Genomic DNA, 25,606 nt, shown 5'->3' on the forward strand with positions numbered 1-25,606 from the left:
ATTGGTGAACGGTTATGAAGCAGAGTGCAAACCGAATTGACGTTGGATTCGCGGTTTGCCGTGTGATGTCACACGATCATAGCGAAGCGGGGCTGGAAGCAGCAGAATAGTAACGTACCGGATGATAAAATTATTTCAGTTGTTAAAGTCTGAAATGCTTTTGGACTCTTTAATCCTCTTTATTTTGACAAACCGAGTTTATCTTATTTTTAAAATAAGTTAAGCAATTAATTATTGTAATTTTTCATGCTGTCTATAGGTTGTCAGAAGTCAGAACTTCTAATATGATTTGAGCAACTTGACGAGTAATTCTTAACCACTGACTGGCCTGTTGGTCTAATGGTTAGTAGCTCTGACTAATATACTAGTGAGGTCGTGGGTTCGATTCAGACCCAGGACAAATGTTTGCGTGGTAAGCACGATGACGACAGACAGACAGACAGAGTTACTTTCGCATTTATTATATTAGTATGGATGTAAGTATTTAAAAAATATATGAGTAGTTATAGGTAGGTATGCAAGCCTTGCTTAGTTTTACACTACATGGCGTTGTGTAATAGTTGTGGAATATTATATTATAACTAGCTGACCCAGCAAACGTTGTTTTGCCTAATAAATTATTTCTAGTTGTATGTATTTTTAATGCCACATTATAAAAAATTCTCAAACCTACCCAATATGTATACAAAATTTCTTAAAAATTTGGTCGAACCGTTTTGCAGGAGTACGGTAACTAACATCGTGACGCGGGAATTTTATATATTAGAAGAAAGATATATTATATATATATGTAACATTACCGACTACGTACTTTAACTCTTTAAGACAAAATATTTGTATTTTGTAAAGGTTGTCTTACACATGTACTGATGTGTTATACAGCGCCATCTGTGCCAAGAGGTCTGAAGTAAGTAAGCGCCCATATAGACAACTAACAGAGCTATGACACCTAAAAGTTTTAAATAGGTTGGATTTAGGGTTTCTGGAGCAGTCTTCTTCGTAAGAATTCGCTCGTTCGTGCTTTATATTTTTTCGTTATGTTTAAAGAAGTAAAAGAGAGTACCAGAGAGTATTTATTTGTAAATCGATTGCGCATTTGACATAAGAAAGTTACCATAGCCTGTTTAAGTTTTTCCTTGTATTACTATATATTAGTTTTTAATTTATTCTGAGCAAATAGTTATCGAAGCAGTATACATAATTAAGTATTAATTATATGTTTTCCGCAAAGATTATGTCACCATGAATAAATTTATCATATTTCAAAAAGGAGCCAGAGAACTACAATTTTTATTACTTCTACTTTTCATCTGCTTAGGTTCAAGAAAATGTTGTGTTTTGAATGAAATTAACTCGAAACTACTAGTAGCAACAAAAGTTGTCTTATAATATAAGACAAGAAAAAAATACCTTGTATATGTACCGATTTTTTATTGAATTCAAGATTACATTTTTCATTTACTTTATTTAAAAACTTAAGTTAAAAATAATGATACTTATCAAGTAACAATTCTTCATAAGAAAATATTTAAATGGCGTAAATAAAAATATATTTTTGTTTATTTATCGAATTAATATTACATTCAGGTTTTCTTACACAGTTACATCGTTAAATCTATGCTCAACAAAACCGTTTACATTATTATTTTACCCAAAATAAGGAAATCCCCTCAAATGACAACATTATCGGGGTAACTTTTCCAATCGAAATAATCGGCCAATCACAACGTTTGCTCATTTAGTTCCGTTCAGTCAATCTCTCGTATCATACAATCTCGTTCGAGGTCTTCGTTCGAGCGCGAAATTTAGTTCAGTCAATCAGTTCGTCGCGTTCTGCCGGTTGCCGCAGTCGTCTGTAGAGCGGTCACTGCGCCGTACCGGTATAATTCAGTGTACTATTTGATTAAACTCTCAGTTCAGCACAACTGTTGTTATTTGATAACAATTTTGTGTGAAAGTGAGAACCTAAGGTTGTGTTGTAGGCGAGAAAAGTTCATTCAATTTCCCGAACGTACTTTGAGGTAAGGGTTTTTTGTTGCATTCTTTTAGAATTTTTTCACGGGCTATGTCTGGCACGTCTTTCGCAAGCATTTAGTACTCCCCAGTCCACGTGTATTGCATACGTGGTGAAAAATCTGCGGCAGCGGTCGATAACACAGCTCATTCAGCACAACATTTTTCAGTCGCAATAAATTTTAATCACTTATTGTTCATTGTATAGAAAATCTAATTCATTTTCCTATCAACCGTCTATTTACCTTTTGCATATTTTCTATTTGTTTAATTATTAATATCATCGTTTACCGTTATTCAAGTCTGTAGTTACTGATACCTCCTTCATTCTTTTATTATTTTGTGGCTAAAAGTCGTAAGAGATCGAGTACGCTTTTCAGAATAATTATCTAAATCTAACAAAAGAGCATCGTACCAGTAAATTGATCTGTCTCAAATGTTTTTTTTCTGATTAGCAACCGGCGACCGGCTTAGCGCCAGCAATGACCTCTAGTATTCAGATTTGGACGGTCATTGATCTGTCAGCTGGTTCGTGTTCGTAATTTGAATAATTTAATCTTGTGTTGATCTTAACTTTTGCCGAAGGTAAAAGATGTATTAGAAATATTACCTACGTTATTTTTTTACAAATCTATAATTCAAATTAATGCCCAAACCTTCCCTAAATGAGTGCCTTGTGCCCATCCATAGGACATTTCCAAGATTGGTTTTATAATAAATATTTCATGATAATTTGGCCTTTGATTTTTAAATATTTATGGTCACGAAATTAAATGATAAAAAACATAATAATATTCACTATTAGTTATTTACATCATTTATCAGCCAAGGGCAAGCCCTTTGACCTATCTTGTTTATTGACTGGCTCTAATGTGTGTTTGTGTAACAGCTGCATAATATTATGTAATTCTTGCAAGTAGAATGTAGGTGTGTCTTTGGTCAATACATCTTTAGAAAAGCTTGATGAGAAAAATAAAAGTTATTGGTATGATTGTAATTAAAGTAGCTGATAATAGGAGCATAATTACTTCACATGATTAACCAAATGTATACTTGCAATTCTCTTGACTACCATTACAAATCCTTCGCTTCTTGGTTTTGTAATTTAGGTAGGTTGGCTTGGTTTGATTTTTCATGTTAAAGGTAAAAAAAAAACGTTTTTTATCTATAACCTCTGATGTTAGAATACCAAATTTAATATTTGGAACTCTTATTCAGATGTCTTATCAAAGCTTTTTCATACTGCTTCTACTGGGTGTTTTGAATGCATCCCTTGCGAAAGAAGGAATTTTTCAATTTTAAATTCCTTAGTCGGCTAGTCATTGAAAATAAATATTATATTATTACTATTCATTTTTAAATACAAGACTGTGTGTTACACAATCATCTTTGACCTTATTTCATATTATAAATTGAAATTGCATATTATTAAGTTGTCATCACAGACCAGACTTAAAAGGCCTAAAATTATCTCAATAAAGTACTATACAGATAATAAAAAAGTAGTTAATGCAACCTCAACCTCAAATCTAAAATCTCATATCCTTTAACAATTAAGATAGCAATTATAATGGGACAGATAAACATCCAACATGATTAACTCTTGTTTACAAAGATTAAATATAATTGAGTTAATCAAATCAAACATGTAGTTTAGACATGTCTGGTTTTTATTTGTTCATTTAATGGTCCAATTTAATACTGACAATACTGGTATAAACTAGTATAATATGAAGTACTATTATTTATTATTGTTGTTAAGTTTAATTACAACAGATTATGTTGACAGACAGACTATTGACAGAGAGATAGATACAGTTTGCTTGTAAGCTTACTGTGTTTTATGGTTCTGTAATTTTAATTATAATATTTAAAATTAATTGATCAGGAACAGGTAGTTATTCTTTAAACAGCTAATGCTGTTCAATTGCTTTAATGAATTCGACTTATAAGTTCAAAACAGGACACTCGTCGAAAAATAATTTGAATAATATATAATGATGTTTTCTATTTATTATCTGTTCTTATGCAGTACTCAGTTCAAAAATAAGTCTACCAGTATTTTCTCTATGGGACCAAAGTAATAAAAGGTTTCATGATTACCATATATCATCATTTAACTTTAGCATTGCCTTTCTTGATCAACTTAATCTTTATTTACTGTAATTCTATATCTAACTATAGGTTATTTCAGTTACCTCATCATAAACCCATTTTTATACTATCAGTATAAGTGAAAACTTTCCGCTATCTCCCAATCTATCACTGTCATTTTTGTGTGCATTGTGATTTGAGTAAATCTCAATGTCAACTACATTTGCCAGCTCTTTACCAAAATTGGATTACTTTGTAGAGCAAACCCATAAGTTTAAGTAAAAGAAGAATAGAAAGAAATGATGGCCCACTTCAGATTTTCACATAGGTACTTTACAATATTTTTAATTAATAAGATAGTAAAGTACTAAGCCGAGGCTTGACTCATGCAGGTGGTGAATCTTAACGGTTTTTGCTAATGTAGTTACTTTTCATCTCTGCTCTGGTTGCAGCTAAAGTTTCACCAATAAGTCCGGTGAAGCAGTCAAACACTTGTTCAAGGTTAAAAGCAGAGAGAAATTTAAAAAAAAGCACTACCTTATTCATTCAGAACATTATAAATTAATTTATACAATTTTTATTATTTCAGGGGCGATCTAAGCACCTACAAATAATTATGTAGCCTTATTGGAAACATTCATATCCAACTTAAACTAGGAACATGTATAACAATGTCTTGCGTCATAGTTTTTCTGAACGACTAACTTTTCCTGTTAAATATGGGATATAGGAAGAATAATTAAAAACATAAATTTTCAGTGCTAAAATATTTTGTATTTAATTTTAGAACAAATTGTTAGCCATGAGTCACAAAGTAAATAAGAAATTCAAGCAATGTGCACAGAACACGCTATATTCTAGCGCAAAGAAAAGTTTTGATCGTAAACACGCCATTTTAACCGGTTCGTGTTGTTCTAATGGTATTCTTATTAGTTTTAGTGTGTCAATGAACTTAATGAGTATAATACGAGGTAGTATTTTTATTTGAACCTGAGTGACCTTCGCACATGACATTGTGAGCATGCAATGGAATGAACTAAGTAGTGCAGCAACACTGTTGTGCAGTGACCTGTATTAGAGTACGCTAGACTTCGCTATTTTATAACGATTTCGTGGGTGTTTGGGATCGATCGTGCTCCTCTTGCATACAAATCAATACATTTTAAATATTGTTTTTTATATATTTTCTAATTTCTGTACGTTTGTCCAGGTATGGAGTGGGAAGGGCCGCCCAAGCAAGGCTTGTACGACCCTCAGAACGAGCACGAAGCTTGCGGCGTTGGTTTTGTTGTTGCTATCGACGGAAAACGTACTCATAAAGTAAGTATACTTCCGAAAAATTAGGCCTTGTATCCACCAAATGAGAGACGAGACAGTAGACATTCAGATTTAACCACCATAACTAGCTGTATAGAGATTTAGGAATAATGACATCTGATTGTTTTTTCAAAGACTCTTGTCTCCACTCCTCTCCGTTTAAGTTGATACCTTAGAACTTAACGTAGGCACTCAAATTATCCTCATAATTAATACAGGAGTGCTTTTTTCCTAGATAAATACGCTTCAGCGCCATTACTGTTAACGAGATGAAAATCGGACACCCAATTAAAATTCGAGACCAATTAGCGCTGGTCAATCAAAGTTAGGTATACAAGCGTATAGTTATGGTAGTCTAACTAGCAGGCATATGACTAAAACTGGGGTCACACCCCATCATCCGTTGCTAGGCAACCCTTAATTATTTGGTGACTAAACCAGCAATCGCCATGTCTATCCTCGTCACTTACTTTATTCAAATAATTATTTTAGGTCAGGCTATTTTGCGAAACGAAAGTCCTTAAGCGTGATTTGTTTCAACCTAGTTTTAGACAATAGAATAAACGGTTTTAATTCAGCGAAGATTAGTTACACTCCAGTGTAGGAACAATTAGTAATTCTAAAGTCATTTGTTTTATTTTATTAAGTATTATTTTCCATTTCGAAACCCATTTCTCACTAGTGAGTGTATATTTAATCGTGAAAAATTGTGACATTACTAGTTTATGCTTAGTTACAATTGCACTTTTGAGCTTTGGCCTGGACACATTTTCCATTACTCACGATATCCAGAATATCCTTCGTAAAACTGCATAAAATTTCTGGCCATTTTCTTGTGTACATGTTTAGATAGTTGCCAAAATGTCTAGTTAGTTCTGAGTTGTATTAATTTATTACTAAATCTCGACTGCATTTGGCAGTTATCCATACCCCATGTAACAAAATATTCCTACGCCATGTTCCTATGGAGAATTAAACGTTTAATAGCATATGATTTGGAAACTGTTCAATGGAAATTGCTTCTTCTCAGTTATTTTCCAAGAAATTACTATTGTTGCCAATTTTCTAGGCTTAACTAATGGCATTTTGGGATAGTTACCTAGTTGTGACTTCACTAATGGACGATAATACAAATTCCTTCTTTCATCGTCGGTTAATTTAGGTCATGGGTAAATCTTATGCCGTGTTTAAATCTTGGTGTCAGATGATTATATGAATAGTTTACTAGACAGATATTTCTTTCGTTTCGTTTCTAAACTAATCCTATACCTAGCTACTACTATGAGTTCCTAAATCAAGACGATTGCATTCTTCAAACCGAGACGACGCGCTACATTACTGATAGAGGCGTCCCACTTCCACAATTTGAAAAGTCCTGCTTCATGTGCCCCTAATGCAGGGACCCAGGACAACTCAGATTGAATTACACAGTGCATATCATATCTAAATTGGTCCGACTAGTTCTATTTATTTGCAGTCTTGATTGATGAATGCAATTAAAGCAGTCGTTGGTAATTATTCTCAATTGAGAATTATTTTGGTCTAACACTATTTAAAATCTGGATGTGAATATAAATTCGTTTCTTGCAACTTTTGATCACTAATTAATGAATCATGTGGCTTTTAGACTAACATAGATAGTGTAAAAATGACGTTGATTACATTTTCAGTCGTAATGACAAGATTTAACATTCTTGGAGTTTATGTATTTCGTTTTTATTTACCAAAAAAGAGTTACACATTTACAAACAGCTTCTTCTTTTAAGGAACTTGTGTTATCTTCTCCTATCAACATATATACAGCCTACGATATTGTTGTCACAACACGCGTTTACTGAAACCAATAAGCTTATTGTAACCTAATCAGTTGATTTATTATTTACAATGACAACACGGTTTTCTATAACCTTTCTGATTATCGTTAATTCATCTATCAGCAATATTTAGTGATGCATTAAGCGATAAAGATTAATTTAAAGGTTTTTAGTTCCGTGACGTAACTGTCTTATCATAGATATAAATAGATACTCTATTTTTCATGGTTAAGAATTTATGCTTTCCGGAGACGATTTTGAGGATAGGAAATAGAGACTACTACTTCTGAGACGGTTTTGAATGTAGGACTTCATTCTACCTCCACTTAATAAATCTAGGCCAGGAGAAAACCTTTAATAAACTCTATAGTTAAGTCTAATTATTAGCCAGATAAAAACTTTTAAAAAACTTGTAAATAAAAATTGTTTATTTTATTGGCAGCAAAAATACTGCTACAACAGCTTTGGATTCCATAACATCACTTTTTAAATTTACTTGGCACGAAGCTAAATTTTACTTAAGAGGGGAGGGTTGTCGAGAGCTTAAAATTTATTGGCTGACAGCCAAAAGACAGGGGCTTGTATGATTGGGATTTTAACTTTACACTTAATATTTTTCCGCTGGTAAATTATTTTGTATTTAATCAGTTTAAAAAAATTCCTGAAATCACCTTTGATGTTGCTAATAAAATAATACACTATTGATGTTCTTATAACTTATCTAACTCATATAGACTCAACAAATTAAGTCTCCCCCCCCCCCACTCTAGACAAATATAAAACTAATTTTACTCTGACAAAATTGAAAATCAGTCAATCTAGTTTCCTTATAAATGTAGCAACAACATTAATCTTAATTTGTGTGCACACATGTAACTTAATCTTTCTGTTACCAGATCGTCCGAGATGCCGAAACGCTCGCAAAACGCATGGAGCACCGCGGCGCGTGCGCATGCGACAACGACACCGGCGACGGCGCGGGAGTGCTAACCGCTATACCGCATCAATTCTACTGCGCTCAATTAAGGTAATTTTTATGATAATTATGTTATAATTTCTTAATGCTGGGCAAAGGCTTATCTCCAAAGAATGTAGGTGGCAATACTTACCTTACGAATAGAAATACATACTGATGATACTTAAATATCTCTGACGCATCATCTGAGACAGTTTTTTTTTGCTCGAATGTATCAGGAAGAAGATTGAAATAGTTCTTGGGTTGAGTTTTAAATTTGTTTGATTGATATGATCACGACAAATATCTCTTCTCGTGTTTTATTAGTGTCAGCTTTATGGTAGCCGTAGTCACCAGAAATGTCGCTGCATTTTAAATATAATAAAATTCAATGCTTTTAGCGGAAAATGGAACAGAAGGTATCTTGCCAAACTAATAATAATTTAAGTTTAATACAAAACGTTAGTACTATAGTTAAACATTAAAGCAGGTTAATATACTGTAACATGTGTAATTACTGTTTTAATATTTTGTCTGTCACGGGTTTAATAGGCTCTGTGTACAAGACGGCAGTAATACATATTAGTACCGAAACAAACATTTCTGGAACATTATAGTTTACATAAATCTAAATCATGTTTTGTGTTGGGTATATACTGACTAACATAAACATTAGCTTCAAAGGATTCTAGTTAGTAACGTAATGAACGAAATTTAGATAAATTACTTGTGATACAACTCCAAATAATTGATTAATTTACATAAAACTATAAATAGTAATGATCAAAATCCATTTACACCTAGTTTAGTTGGTTATGATTCTTAATTATGGTAAACTATGAATTAAGCATGTATATCCTGTATCCACGATATTTTTTCTCGATTGCATCAAAAGGAAAGTTACATTTTGTAAAGGTGATTGAATTTATCTTCGAATCCCGGCTGCATGGCATTCCGGTGTAGGATTTTCTTTAACAAAAGAGTAAATAGTGTAAAGAAAACAAATGAAACATTGAAATTGATGAGAACGGCCTTTACCGTGCTATTTGGCGAGTTGCCAGACACAATTGTGCCCACAGCCTTAAACTTGGCATTCTGCCAGATGGTTCCGACGGGAAATCGATATGCCATGACAAACTGGAGCAACGTTTTTCCGCGTGCGAAATGTTTAACATAACAATAATAATAGCTTGTTTCTTGAGAACTATTATATTTTATTATTGCCTTTAACTATAACTTTGACGGGGTTGACGCATTTTTTATTGCCTTTTATCGTGGTAATCTATGATATTGAGGGTCACGTTTTAGTCTATCACTACAAAGCCTTGTTGACAGCTTTGTCTGAACGCTTTCTTGCGTTTTTAATTTTTGTTTATATTGTTTGAAGAATTAAATTAAAATACTTTACGTGTAAAATATTAGAGAATCAAATTAATATTTAAACTTATTTATTTTCCTCTAAAATTATGATATTAAGTATGTTCGTTGCTCGTCTACGTGCGTACTTGATAGACAGCGCTCCTTTTTAAGAAATTAAATTTAGTATGCGGTTTTAGAATAAACAATTATTATACCAGTATATACTGTTGTAGGTATTCTTATAATAAATGAGTTGATTAATAAGGCACCAAGAAAATAATAACCATTGACGTCATTATCAATCCACGCGGCGATTAAGTGATCATTTTTGTATCTTTTACCATAAAAATACACGATTTCAATGCTTTTGAGGTCGCATTGATAACTTTTGAGCTACCTACTATCAACAATACGATATCTACCTTGAACGCCATTCATATAATCTTGATTAAAATATATTGCGAATAATGCGTGCTCCAAAATTCTTTACTGTGCGAATTGGTAGGGTTGCCAACACAACTCAAAAATAGTATTTTTTGACACCCAAGTAATAAAACGTTATGGAAACAATATACATATGTATTTATATTCTATCTATATTTATTATTCAATTAATCAACATGGAAACTGGATTGTGTGGGAATATTTGCATTTCATTTATCTGTACTTCGTGTGGAATCTCAAATAAATAACACGAAGACAAGAGGGCTTTACTTATGTAATTTATATCAATATTTACTGCGTTCGTGAGAAACGCGAGTTGTCAGGATCTCGACGATATATGTCTTGGTATGGTCAGCAACAGAAGTTGGTTAACACAATTTTATTACTGACTCTACAGAGTTACTGTATGTAAATCCCTCACAGAATATAGCATGGGTAAAACAGTAAAACTCAACATCAATTCCTATACGTCAATAAAAAGACTGGCACTTAGTAAATAAAATTGTGTTAACGGCTTTCGGCTTCTGGCTGTACATTTACCATGTATTGGTTCCAATCGATTGAATAATATCATTCGCACATGCCATTATGGTGGAGGCTCGTGAAAGCTTTCATGTAGTAATATTGTATAATTTTCGCCAATAAGGTTTGGTAGTGTGCCTATGTAGGTATAGATATTGGAATGTCCTGATCGATTTCGGCCAAGGTAGCTGAAGATACCAAACAACTGCCAAGGACATACTAATGCATAAGTGTGTGTGCCAACACAGCTCTACTCTCTGTTCTTCTTCTCTCTCTGACACGACTGAAGAGAGCATTTGAAGACCCACATTGTACGTCCCTTCCGATACGAGGAACCTTTGACATATTTCTAAAACCCACATGACGTTCCAACCAGATATCTAATGCATCACCAACCTACAAGCGTGCAAAGATATTCCTTTGCCGTTACAAAAGTAATCTCTTTTAATAGCAAAGGAAATTCAATTCCATCTATGTATCATGATCTAAAAATTGTAATAAATCGCTTGACCGCAACCTATTTCCACGTTCATTTTTCATTTTACTCCTCGATTTCGCATCTCAAAGATTAGCACAATAGGAACGGAGGTCTATCAGAGCCCCCTTGAATCCGCATGGACTATAAACAGTTGATTCGTCTGACCCAGTCACCTATTCACTGGCAAATAGATAATAGCTACCACGTTCTACCAGCTACGCAGTAGTTTGATTTATCTGTGCAGTAGTGATGCGGGTTTATCGATACTACGCGTGGGGTGAACTTGTTTGTCTGGGAACTCTGATATTGAATTACCTATATACTTCTTATGCTGATGACTTATGATTGGTAGCGAATAAAAGAATATAACAGTGACACATTATAGTGTTAAAAGTGAAAATTATTAACCCAATTTATTGCAATGTGGGTGTAAATAATGTGCAAATGTTAGTAAGCTGGATTGTTTGCATTAATATCAAAATTATTTGGCATAACACTTGATATACAACAGTACCAAGCTCTATAAAATATGATCCACTATGGAATAATTCAGCATCTAACAAATAGACAAAACAAACCGGAAGATAAACAAACTACATAATACGCAATAACTTCGCTTGGTAACAAACTTGACATTCAACTTGTTCACTGATATGCACATGCTAATAACAAATTATCGTGTTCTTGAATAAATAGCACTCGATATGAAGTCGCGTTGGATGTCGCCTCACCATTAGATAACATTATTTGTGTTCAATTATAGGACAGCCTTGTTGTAAGACCTTGGCTCGGGAATAACTTAATCATTTGTTAGTGTTTTATTTAAACTCTAACAAATGATTAAGTTCTTGACAATGACCGTATACCTACGGGTCTTCGCCTTATGCTATGATGAACAATTTTGGTGTAACTGAGAATGCTAGTAAGACAAACGAAAATGTATTTAGATCGTACAAATGAAGGAACTTCAGTAGCAACATTCAAGGAAATTCAAGCTTGTTCGAATGGAAAAACAATAAAACTTGTTAAGCCGACAAGTACCTGGAACTAAATATTATAATGATAGCATTGATACGTAATCGAAAGACCAATATCCTTTCGGACCACAATGAATTCACAACTGCAAATAGGACGAATCTGTAGCCATTCCCCCTCTGCCAAATAGCAGAGGCGGGCAATATTATAGTCAATTATATTCCCACTCTGATTCGAGTACCATTGCCCTCTGCCCGATCATTATTGATTGACTCCCACTTCAACGTATCAATGTGCGAAAGAAACGACTACTGATTTTCATACTCCAATTATAAAATCAAAATAAATGTTTTTCCATTTCTATTTTATTTTGAAACCCATCTTAGACTGTATAGTGTATAGTTAGTCTTTAGCTTTGTTAATGTATCTTTGTTCGGTATACTTTGACCACTCTTTACAATATAAGTTACTTAATGGCGCATTTACTAATTATGTTGTTTTCCGTAACACGTAAACACGCGATTACACTGGCACCGCTGATAACTCGGCCTTGGCTTTTTAAAAAGAGAAGAACGAATAACAAGCTGTAAAATCAATGGGCTGCGTAACCACTGCATTAAGGGGCTATTCAATCCCGTCTCAAAGAGCTGATTCAAGGACACTGTGCTCCCAGTGTGACGCAGTTGTCTCTGAATAGACGACACAGTGCTCCTTTGTGCTAGACTTGATTATACACACGCCGGCACAATTAGGGGAACACTAAAAGAATGTCGATTTTCTTTACAAAGTAAAGTAATACATATTTTTTTTAGTTACACAATTATTTGTTGTACTCAACCTAACAAAACTAAATGTTTTAGTAACTCACACAATATTTATTCTTGAAGAATTTAACAAAATTACAAATAAATAACATTGAACGATTTTTCGTTATGATTGAAATCTGCCAAAAACTTTAAAGTTCACCCATAAAAGAAAATTTTAATACCGGGTATTGCCGCCACGGGCTCGAATTAAAGCCTGTATACGATTTCCCATGCTTTGGATAACGTTGTCGATCAGTTCTTGGGGAAAGTTATTCCACTCTCCCACTAACGCCGATTTAAGTTCTTCCACATTGTTAGGGTCTGGATTTCTTTGTCGAACCTTTCTTCCCAGGTAGTTCCACACATGTTCTATCGGGTTCATATCCGGTGATCGCGCTGGCCAGCCCATCTGAGTGATACCTACTTCATTAACGTAGTCACTCACTATGCGTGCAGTGTGAGGCCGTGCGTTATCATGCATGAAAATGAAATTTTCACCAATAGATGGGGCAAAAGGCATGACATGGGGTTCTAACACTTCTGTAATGTACCGCTGTGCAGTTAGCGATCCATTACTGATGATCACTAGCTCCGTGCGGGCTCCCAAACATATGCCACCCCATACCATCACTGACCCTCCACCATATGACACAGTTCCAGTGAAATTTGCTTGGCGATAACGTTCCCCTCGATGTCTCCACATTCTTTCCCTCCCATCCACGAAATATACACAAAATCGGCTCTCGTCACTGAACAAAACACGGCCCCACTCACTTGTCCAATCTCGATGCTCTCGAGCGAATGCCAATCTTGCTACACGATGAGCTACCTCGAGTTTTGGAGCCTTTGCTGGCACGTAAGAGTTTAAACCAACTTCATTTAACCGTCTTCTAACAGTCCCTTCCCTGACATTCACGTTACGGACTTCTGCTAAACGATTTCGGGTCTGAACAGCTGTTTGACGACGATTTCGTCAAGTCTGCATGACCAAGAAACGGTCATCTAAGGCGCTAGTTGCCCGATTTCTGCCCTGCCCTCGTCTGCGCACGTACGATCCAGTCTCCCTATAACGTCGGACGACGCGATAAATCACCGATGTCGATATACCCAATGCGCGACTGACTGAGCGATAGGTGTGCCCTTCCTCGATCATGGTTACAGCCCTGGCTGCAGAAGTTGCTGGTAAATCACTCATTTTGTATCGGAACAATGTGCACTATACAAATGTAAACAGTTAAATGATCTACAGTTCCCTTTAGCAGCATCCACTGAAGTTCTTATCAGAATGAGTAAAAAACGTTAAGTGAGCAAAATCTTAAAAAAACATAAATTCTTGTCAAAACACTTACAATAAGACTTGGGTGTACTTAAAGCAATCCGTTATGATGTTATTAACACTTAAACCAAAAGCACTCATAGAAATATCCTACAATGTTAGAAAAAATCAACCTTTTTTTTGTGTTCCCCTAATTGTGCCGGTGAGTGTAGTTGGAAAACGACAGCGAGACTGGCGGCTGGAATAATAACTCTTTTTACAATGTTTCTTGATCAATACTTCTCCAAATGGAAATAAGGCTATTTATCACCAAAATCGCTCGAACAGCCATCCAGTTCGAGTCCCTTAAATGGTATACAAATATTTATCAGCACTCGACACGAGTGGTGATTAAAGGCATCGTCCCTACACGGTTTAATTTTATACAAACAAAATGTGTATTCTGATTTCCCTTCTTGAAATAAAGCCCGGCTTACAATATACACTTGAACCCAATTAATATTACTTTTATATACTTGGAAACAAAAAACACCCTTATAATCCGTATAACTGAGCACTCATCATTATCAGAAATAAATTGAAGTGCTATCGAGTGGTTGCGAAGGTATTCTATCCATACAACTCAAGAAAATAATATGTTTTATCCGTAAACAGAGTACTTGCTGAAATATATTGGTGGCGTGGGAAACATTACGTAACTTTGCAGGTACTTCAAGAGTTTTTAAGACTCGGTAGCCTACATTTGTAACTGTGTCTTTACAAATTAGCTTTGGTTTTCAAGTCAAGCTATTAAAACGTTTGTGAAGTCTAGTTAAATACTACTACGCATTATGATCCAAATACTCTAGTGAACATAAACTAAATCTATATTTACTGTTGTATAGATTAGCTATGCTGTTGTAGCTAACATCTTATGCATAAGCCTATGAAGATGAGTGTAATGAGAATAATTATTTTGCAAATGCGTTCATAAAGTACTTTAATTTGATAGTACTTTTAAAGGTCTAGAAAATGTTTCTCTTAATGTTTTTCGATAATCTTAAGGCGATATGCCTTAAGATTGATAGAAGAAGAACGTTTAATATAGAATTACGTGTGCTTTAATAGATAATAAGTGTACGATTAATGATGTTGTTACTTAGAGAAAATTAATATCCGCTAGTCGGGACAAACGTTATAAAAATAAACTGAAGGAAACCGGTTATTACTGCTAGTTACAGAAACGAGTGCCGTAGTTTATCTTACATCGGTGTAGGCATATCTTAATACAACGATATATTCATCGAGTAAAAAACTAATTTTATATTCCAAAATGTGCGTGTAATTTCAAAGAAAAAGGAATACTTACCTAAAAAAAATCTAACTTATAAAACTGAATTCAACAAAAGTGGTACAAAAACTCAAAAACACTGTAAATCATACTCGGAGATGTTTTACAAAAATAGGAAAGTTTCGGACTTACGGATATTCTAGAATATGATAATCACTAAACGGAGTATAGAAGAAGCAGAAGTCACATTTCAGTATTTTCGGCTTACTTCCGGAATAGATCCCAAGAATCAATACAATACTCTAGTAAGTTGTTTACCGAACGTTGTTCAGTGTATTTGCGAGTTCTCAGTGGTTCAAGTGTCAACAATGGAACACTCCTTTCTGAAGATAAAAATGTTTACGAACGCGTAAACATTGTGAGAACAAATGTCAGCAATGAAACAATTGATAAAAGCCTTCCTTTCGGCATCCCTGGAATTGATACGACCGTTCAGATCAATGAGATCATCAGGTCGTAAATAACCAGATCTTAATGGCATTCTAGAATAATTCCTAATGGTTTAAAATCGGACGATAATGCAATTATGGTTATACAAAATGATGCATTGGGAATCCTCCGAGCCGTGTGATGGTATTGATGAGTCAGACCTGTGGGTAGGTGGCAGGGAAGGCATCCTGTAACCTGATCAGCTTACAGACCACGAAGGAGACTCCAATCTTAAGAGGAATGAGGGCTTAGAAAAGAAAAGAAAGCCCAATGGGCAAATCCCAGTGACAGTTACATCGGTAGCGATTCCATGAATGTAACTGAGACAGTTGAAGAGAAAAAACACCTTGGTGGTCCCACACATCCCGGCGAGATCCAAGACTCGTCTGTAGACAATAAGTAACTTCAGTCCTCTATCATAACCTTAATGGTGAACAGAAGGAAAATCGTAAGTGAAGAGAAAAAATTAAAAGCAAATGATAAAGGTTTAGGTTTGCATTAAGTGTCGTCGTGTTATAAATCGCGTGATTTGCAATGTCGAGGTCCTTTGTCATCATTTTTACTCTTTAGTTACTTTATAGCATGCTATCTATTTAGTTTTTCAAGGTTTTATTTATAACCTCCAAACTACCAGTTGTAACTGCCATATTTTTCCTGAAATAATGAACAGTGAATTTTATTTTTTATTTTGTTATTCGTTTTCTTGTCCATCTAGATCAAGTTTTTAAGCTTTTCTTCAAATGCAAGAAATGACTATTGTAACGATATACATAGCACGTGAACAAACAGTGGCTTTTATTAAGTGATCATCATTATCTTTATTGTTTTACACCTTAGGTTACACTACGGCGCTATAATCTCAACGACCTTGTCGTAAAACTATATTGCACACCACTGTGCATATTAAATTTTATGGTTCTATAGAATTGCAGTAGAAAACATTGTTTTCTATGTTTTTTCTTCTCAATAAATATGTTATTGTAACGCAACTATGTTGTGCTCCAGAAAGTATTAAAGGAGAAATAAGCACAGACTATTAATGTTTACGTAAAAATGGTACACTAATAGTTACGCTATCCATTATACTTGACCATCTTTGAGTTACTTCTCTGTCTGGGGACGAACAGGATGGCATAGCAGATATCCTAAAACACAATAGGTATTAAAAGGAAAATCATATTAGGCTTTAGGCAAGAGGGAAGAGAAGTTCTTATTTCCAGAATAAGTTATAGAATGCTCGATAATGATGACGATCATAAATAATCCATGGCACAAAAAGAACGCCATATGACATTTTAACAAAATAAAAATTCTAAATTTATCAACGTTATTATGACGACTAGTTGGTTGTAATTTATAATAAGATACATATTACAAGAAAAAATTCAAAGTACTGAACACTGTATATTATACCAGAAATAACAAAATGTAACTGAATAGGATGACAGCCTCTTCATTTAACAGTTCACTGAGAGGCAATCCATCAATTGGTCGTGCACTATTGCGGCGCAATTACTAATTGTTTAGCACAACTGTACCGGTATTTTGTCCTTCCATCACACTTCTTACATATTTACTATTCATTAGTGCGCTGATGTCTGTCACTGTTAGTTCTACAAATCTAAATACTATTACTGTTTCAACTTGAAAGATAATATAGAATGCTATGGGTATTTCAGGAAAAGAAGCAAATCGTTGGCATCTTATAATTTAGATTTTTCTTTTTAATATTTTAGTATTTAGTCTAAAACATTCATGAACGTCGCAATAAGAAAATGTTATGAATTACCGCTACAACGACACGCGATTATCTTACTATTATTTTCAGAGTCATACTATATTTTTCTTACATGATCGAAAAATTCCTCGGACCTCTTACGTCACGCGGTTGTTTTACGTCAATCGACGCGCCACTCACTTGCTCATTGTCGTCTTATTTTTATGTAATTTTCATCATCGCATATCACACATTTTTGTGAACTTTGTTATAAATGAGATAATGCTCAGTTTGAGACTAAAATTAGATCAGGCTGATGTTTTTAGTACTCGTTTGCCAGCTACCCTTGCCTTCTTTGTAATTTGTATTAACAGGCTCATTAAATAAACTTAGAGGGTATAAAGATTATGTTACGGAGCCTTGATAAAGGATTATTGCTCGGTGCGGCGCCACGTCGTCACGAACACGCACCCGCCGCGTGTTCAGGTCGCCTATCTGATTAGCCGATCTAGGCATTAGATTAGGTACTAAATTGTGGATAACCCACAGGGGGGAAATAAACTCGAGTACTCGTTAGTATGTACTTTCGCTCACATTGTACATTTTTTATGCGTAAAAGCTCTCACTTCGCGTGTAAGCATTAAGAACCGGAACATTTTCGAGAACTTGGTTTTTTTATTAAGATCTATCATAGAATATCTTGCTTACTTCTCAGCGATTCCTTAGAAAAGTTTACCCTGTTACTATAGTTTTGAAATAGCAATAGTCTAAGCCAGTCATAACAATAGAAAATCATGAATACCTTCTCCACATTCCAACTTACAAATGTATCAAAACAGTGCGCTCTCTGTTTGAAATTTTTCCTATCTACGTTATCGTTAATTCCCACGTCCTAAAGTTAGAAGCGATAGCTCTAATCGAATGTTTTGTTATTACTTATTTATAAACTGTTGTCTGTGTCACTACACGACCACACTGTGCCGGCGCAGTCGCCACGTGGGGTTCGCGTGAAGGATTACACTATCTTTATTTCTTTTCAAGTTATCTGTCTATGACCACCATCACAAATGACTTCGCGATTGTTTTATTTGTTTATTGCTGTGGCTACTGTCTTTTATCTATTCGTAAAAGTTTTTGGCCTTGGTTTCATTTGCTTATGCTAGGACATCGTGGGTTTTGCTTTAGATTTTCTTTTGTGGGAGATATGCCATGGATGCATTCAATAGAATCCCAGATTTCTGAATAAAGTCGTCTATGTTATTTTTGGATTTGATTCTTGAGAAGAACCATATAAACTTTTTATGCTTTATTTTATAAGACCATTTTATAATAGCTGTTAATTTCTTTGATTGTCTATTTTCGCAGGAATTTTGTTCCCATGAGAAAACGCGGCAGCTTAAAAAGCATATTCATTAATCTTGATAGTTATTGGAGGTAATTGGGGATTATCACTAATATATCACAATTTGATTGTTATACAAGTCGTTTTGTTGGGATATGTTGCATATAGCGATAAGATAACGTATCGCTACGATCAGTGGGTCGTCATATCACGACTCACGACTGATTGGTACTGATAATGTGTAGCTATACAATCGATAAAGCTCCGTCATTTGAGAAGTGCCGTTAACCGTCTACTGTAGTTACCCGGATACCTTCCCTTTATAATTTTAACCTTTTATATGGAGGAAGCAAACAAAGAAGACTAAGTAGGCAGTATATATTTTATATCTACCAAAATGTTATAAGTCATAATATTTGTTGCTGTTGCCCACATTTTCCATTGTATCTTCGCTCCTATTAGTCACAGCGTGATGGTATATAGCCTAAAACCTTCCTCGATGAATGGTCTATTCAACACAAAAATGATTTTTCAATTTGAACCAGTAGTTCCTGAGATTAGCGCGTTCAAACAAACAAAGAAACTCTTCAGCTTTATATATTGATGACTGTCATCATCCCAATATTGTTTTGCAGACGAAACTGCAGATTTTTTTATCAGTTTTGTCTGCAAGCCAGACGAAATGAAAAATTAAGAATATTTTTAACGAGATATCAATTGTTTTTAAAGTAATTCATCAAGATAAACGATAAGTAGTTAGCACGCAGTTACCTTAGACATTATCCCATCGATCGTAACACATCACCACATTTTTTTTAGGAAAGTGAAGTTTCGAAAGGTAATTCTGACTATTTTTAGTATTTACTACAGATAAATTTATCCTATTCCTATAAAAACGTAGTATGGGTATTTTGTTTAACGAGGAAACGTGGTATCATTTGTACAACCCTGGATGCACGCCAAATAGACGATAGTAAATGTCGCAATTGTGGTCATAAAAAAAGTAGAAACTGCTCTATTCAATTAAACATTCAGACTTATTAGTCATAGCACTGATTTCACAATTTGCAAGTCTAGTGTAAGTGTCTAGACTGTATTTTTTTCGTTTTTGCTTGGTGGTATTCAATTGATTCGAACTGTTGGGCTTCAGCCTGAGAGGGCGATTTCAAAAGCTGAGAAATCAAAAAAATCTTTTACCTTCGGATTGCATTCAATAAATAAAAATCTTTAGTAATGATAGAGTAGAAAATATTAAAGACAGACAGATCAGTAGTCTAAGACTAGTATACTACAGTAATATCTTAGAGTGAAAGCCCCTGTCATCCGAGTATATTGCCCTTTGGACTCCGTGCTCAACGCTGTCAATTTCAATTTAATTCAATGTAAAAAACTCAGTTTCGGTCCGGAGATAAGTCGTTACTCGGGAGTGCTCCGTCGAAGCTCTTATGCTTTATATAGTGGTTTCTTAGATTTACGCGATTGTTAGACATTGAAATGAAACTACTTTTATGGATTTTATCGCGGTTTAATTTTTGATTTTAGTTCCCGACGTTTCGACACCTTTGCAGGTATCATGGTCACGGGCAGTCTGCCCGTGAACCTAATTAAACCGCGATAAAATCCGTAAAAGTAGTTTCATTTCAATCTCTTATGCTTTGTTATCAATGTATTCTATAAGGAAATAAAATTTTACTTGCTCCTCGTTTTCCATTATCTCCACTCATCTACTCGTCTCGCTGAGAATGTTTAATAAAACGGCAGGTGTATAAAATGTCATCTAAATTAATAACAGACCGGCAGTTGGCAATACCCACGATTGTTTGTTCATAAAAGATGATGACAGTTCGCTCGGAGTGGTTAGAAAAACAACGCCCGCACAAATTGGTACTAGATTGCCGACGGTATGTGTTGTGCGAATTACTTGTATGGACTTTGGACCGGCCATAACTCGCTAACAAACCCGACACGACTGACGTAGCAACTCAGAACAAAAAGTCTTTTTACAAAATACTTTCTTCAGCCAGTTACGTAAGCTGTTTGTAAGTCTGACCTTTTTGCTATGACGCTCATAACTTTTTAAGCCAATCCAAAAATAGATAAGTTTTGCTTTCGCAGGCTTGCGAAATTTTCTTGTAATTTTCGAAATGCTAATCTTGACTGTAACGGAACTGAATTCTTATCAGTGCTGTGCTGAGTTAAAAATACATTTTCTGATGAAAGTTTCTGTATTATTTGGAAAGGGCACTTTATACAGTGTTTCTATTTTGGTTATTTTATGTAGCAACTCCTCAAAAATAACTACATAAGAACAAGTATTGCATGTAAAGACAGCTAATTTCCTGCGACATAAAATATTGATGTTCGTCCTACATTCGCTAGTGACATTTGAAACCTAAGGTATTTATAGTACAATCAATAAAAGCCCTGAAGATGCATACATCGGTAACAATATTTGATTGCCGGTTCACAGAACTGACATGAAAGCGTATCCGTTAATAATGTTTCGCTAAGCTTTTTGTAATGTTAATAGTTGCGTGTGTACTTTGTATTTGGACGTGATGATTACATTATGTAGAATATAAACTTCAGTGTTATCGTCTATCGTAATTATATAATACTGTATGTGCAATGTACATACAAAAGGATAATTTTCTGATACAATCAGGCTGTAAAAACTGATGGTGGATGAGCTGAGGCTATAACTATGTATATAAATATGGTATTGGGAAATTTGCCGCCTTATACATGTATAACTTACAATGGCGGAAGAATGTCAAGAAAATAAATCCATTCTTGTAAACCCGAGAAAGGACGTTAAGATCTTTTTACTGCGATAACTGACATACACGCGGACGGAGCCGCAGCCGTTAGGTATTCTTTCTATTTATAAATATCTAGTTCTATCTAGAATTGTCCAGTTCAGTTTTTGTTGAGCAGAATTACAGATCCGTTACAGAATATATGTTGAATTACAGATGCGTTACAGAGTATATGTTGAATTGGCACGGCTTAGATTTTGATCCATTAAACTCCATTGTTGTTTAAATTCCTAATTAGTTCCCATTTATAGTAAGTTCTATAACATAAACTTGGCAGGCTTTACTTGAACTGTGACCTTTACCACTCTGGAGATGGAAATCTAATTTTACCCCCGGTGACATTTAATGAAATGCTCCACAATCCACATTTCAACCGAGATGTTTGCTCCGTTGGTTTTAACGTCTGCTTGTAATGAACTCGTTTTATCGTTTGTTCTAGATCGTTAGTGACAGACGTCTTTATCTGACTGAAGGCGACGTCGTTTGATAAGCCTGCTATCCTTTGATCTTCATTATGTAACGTTCTGTTTGATTACCGGTAAATATCTTTGATCAAATCGTTATTTTCATCGCAAACTGTGATCATTTTTTTATTATATCTTCATTGTTTCTGTTTAATTTCCTTTTCAAGAACCAATCAGTCTGATCCCGAAAACCGTCTTAAGACTTTCTGAACGTTGTTCCTGGGTCACTGTCGTTCTAAAGCAAAATCTTCCACCAGAACATTCTTCTTCTTCTTCCTTGTTACTTCGAGAATGAAAGAGTCCCAGTTTTTAACGTGGTTGCCTGTTTCATGCTCTTGAGTCATATCTTTCTGTTGCCCTTCGCATTCAAAATGTTTTGCAACTCAGTCCACTTTTCCTTTCAACAATTACGTGAATTATATAAAATATTTTCTCATTGATTTATAGCAAGTGGAATGTGGGTCAGCTGTCGGTCGTTCAACGTTCACCGTTCACGATAACCTGTACGTTCTTGTATCGATTACATTGACTTACATGAACTTCAGTTATGTCATTGAAGTAGGATTATCTTTTCCATCAGGTAAATAATCGGAGGTCTAATATTCGCGATTAGAAGAAAACAACTGCCTGTGTGTTTCTTAATTATACAGTTCTTGATATCACTACCAATTCATGAGAAACGTCTTAAAAAAGTTTGTTACAAACAGAAATCTAATTTGACTTTGAGTAACATCGACTGATGTTCATTGCTTGTTTTTAAATCAATTCTTATATTCCATTATTTACATTTTTAAATTAAATCTTGCATTCCGAGCAGTATAATTCGTCTAACGTTGTATTATTTACGATGTTCACTTGTTATTTCATGTTCGTACACTTGTTCAAATAAAACATGTTTTATGTTTATTGTTTTCGCTTCTACTCTATTATTTATCCTATGAATTAGATTTGTGTGCATTGGCCTCTCAGTAATTGCAAATACTTCTGTAATAATTTTCCAAAGGAGATTAAGTAAAAAAACTAAAATAATATAAGTCCTGTTACTTAAAATAGGTACTTATAAATCATTGATTTTCCTCATGCGAGCGTCGTTTAGCAGGAAATTTGTAATAAAACAGGTACTTGAATACATAATGTTAAAGACGAAAGAGATAGCTGTAATGCCATCCCGTAATCATGATATAACTGGCGAATTTTGGCGATTAATCACCCCATTCTGGTGAGACTAAGTTCACCGTCCGCGACGACAATAAGCACTAGTAATTATCCCGATTTGGCCGCCATCTTGGCTTCCTGCCAAGCGTTCCCGCGTCTCTCTCCTGCTGATGGATCACGCCATGTGCGTAGTCACATGGCGGTATTCTACCCATCAGATATGATGCGGAGTTACTTCTGTATTGAGCGAGTGATGCAATTTTATAGCAAAATATGTTGATAAACATATTGTGCAGTGTGACATTTACGCTTGACAGATTTGTCGGTGTATGATTACTTTTAAATCGCGCTGCGACGCGCATGCTGAAGGATTTTTAGTATCATAGTATCATCTAGTATTCAAATGTAGGTTATATGAGATTTTAAGCTAGAAAACATTAAAAAAATGTTTCGTATCACACAAATACCTTGACCGATTTTTTGTAGATTCTAAGCGACTGAAGTCTTCGTCGATTTTATAAAGATAAAAAGACAGTTAACGAATGTTTATTGGTGCTGTCTCACTAATTAGCCAGTCGACTATCCGGCCCCTTGCGTACCTAGTGGACGACTTCGTCTTTACAATCTTCAGTTACTTCTGAAACTGTACTCGATTTGGCCAACCCCTTCACCGATTTTTTGTACTTTCCATTTCCTAACACTCCAAGTCCAGGTTCATTCCATTACTCAGTATAGTTAAAAGCGTTTCATTCACTTACTTATTATCAACGGATGTTCGTGGCTTCGTACTCCGAATACGCACGATAACGCATTCACATTCACCTTGGTTATCTGTTGCACTGTGTAATGTGTGATGACAGTTATTGTTCAAAGTCGTCACAACATTATGAATAGAGATGCATGTTGATGACTTAATATTGTGTAACGTTAAGATTGATACTCTTAAAACGTAGATGATTAGTTCTTGATTGCCAAGGGAGCATTTTAATGCATAGCTTCTACTTAAAATGTCGGTTATGGCATTAAGAATTATATTTCATAATACCAGTACCTCATGATAAGGTACGCTTTGCTCAGTCCATCCCTAACGTCATCTATCCTGAAGTCAAGTAACCTCTACACGTTACACCGACCCAAAATAATGAAAGTCTAACATCATAATTCTATATCAACAATGCGTCTGGTATCGCGTTCCAAAATTTGTAAGTCAATAAGCCGAGCGGACTCAAGCGTTTCCTGTCCGCAGACATTCCGGAATGTGTTCAGAAAGCATTCATGGAAAAATACTCGGTTTCATACGGAACGGAACGGAAAAGTAACGACTGTCACGGAGTATCACGATGACGCCAGTCGTCACTCCTATTAGCAATACAAACAAGCCTTTACTTATTCAAGAACCTATGTTCTACGCATATTACATGTTGTCGACAAATATCACGAAATTGTAACTGTATAAAATGGTTTAATAACGGTAGACGGTACTTTAATAATGTAAGTTCTATGTAGAATCATCGTATCTAGAACTTGAAATATAAACCGTAGTTTCTTACAATACTAGAACGAAATAAATGCTTCAAAAATGAGCTACTGTTAATGTAGTCAAACTTTGCTCCAGCAACCAAAAATACATTTTCTTTTACGGTCCTAAAGAATTCCTTTCATAAACGAGACAAATTTCTCAGAGTAATATCGCAGTTATGACACCCCGCCACATAATAGCTCTCGAAAGAATTCAATGAGCGATGCTCAGAATTCCTGGCGATCCATAAATACAGCTCAGTGTTCAGTCCACGATCTAGGTCGCGAATACCGCATAACTTTGCAAATACCCCAAGCGGCCCAAGCATTCTACAAACCTTTTTATATAGAACTTCTTCGTACAATGGCGGGCACAAGCAGTGTTTCCAAATAATGGATTTTAAGATGCTATAAGTCTGTTTGGACATTACTTGTGACTGTTGGATTGGGAATTTCGTCTCCGGCGAACCTAAATGGGAAAAGGACATGTCAAGTAATGATATATCACCATTACAGAATATATTACTTCATTTCCATATTTAATATACTCGTAGACAGACATCTCTTTACTCAGGAGTCAACTTCGCAATTAATTCTTAACAACGCGGCAACGTCCCGAATCCAATTATGGGGCATTTTACAATGATCATTATGTCAGACTTGTTGTCAGGCTTCTGTCTGGCAACTAAAATATTAGTTTTATACTTAAAGGAAGAGTAAGAAAAATGCGTATTACTAAAACAACAGCCTTGAACAAGAGTAGGTCAAGGTTAATCCTC

The 25,606-nt window shown here is 34.9% G+C and overlaps 1 protein-coding gene across 1 annotated transcript in view; it reads left to right on the plus strand.

Moving 5' to 3' along the window:
* The first annotated feature begins 1,802 nt into the window (after positions 1-1,802).
* LOC113502498 (glutamate synthase [NADH], amyloplastic) overlaps positions 1,803-25,606 on the plus strand; it is a 54,550-nt gene continuing 30,746 nt past the window's right edge. The window contains exons 1-3 of the mRNA XM_026884095.1: positions 1,803-2,021; positions 5,318-5,427; positions 8,135-8,265. Of these exons, the coding sequence (XP_026739896.1) occupies positions 5,320-5,427; positions 8,135-8,265 (239 nt within the window). The 5' untranslated portion in view covers positions 1,803-2,021; positions 5,318-5,319. The remainder of the gene's footprint in view (positions 2,022-5,317; positions 5,428-8,134; positions 8,266-25,606) is intronic.

The sequence above is a fragment of the Trichoplusia ni genome, chromosome 17 (assembly GCF_003590095.1).
Source record: "Trichoplusia ni isolate ovarian cell line Hi5 chromosome 17, tn1, whole genome shotgun sequence".
In the NCBI taxonomy this organism is placed as follows: domain Eukaryota; kingdom Metazoa; phylum Arthropoda; class Insecta; order Lepidoptera; family Noctuidae; genus Trichoplusia; species Trichoplusia ni.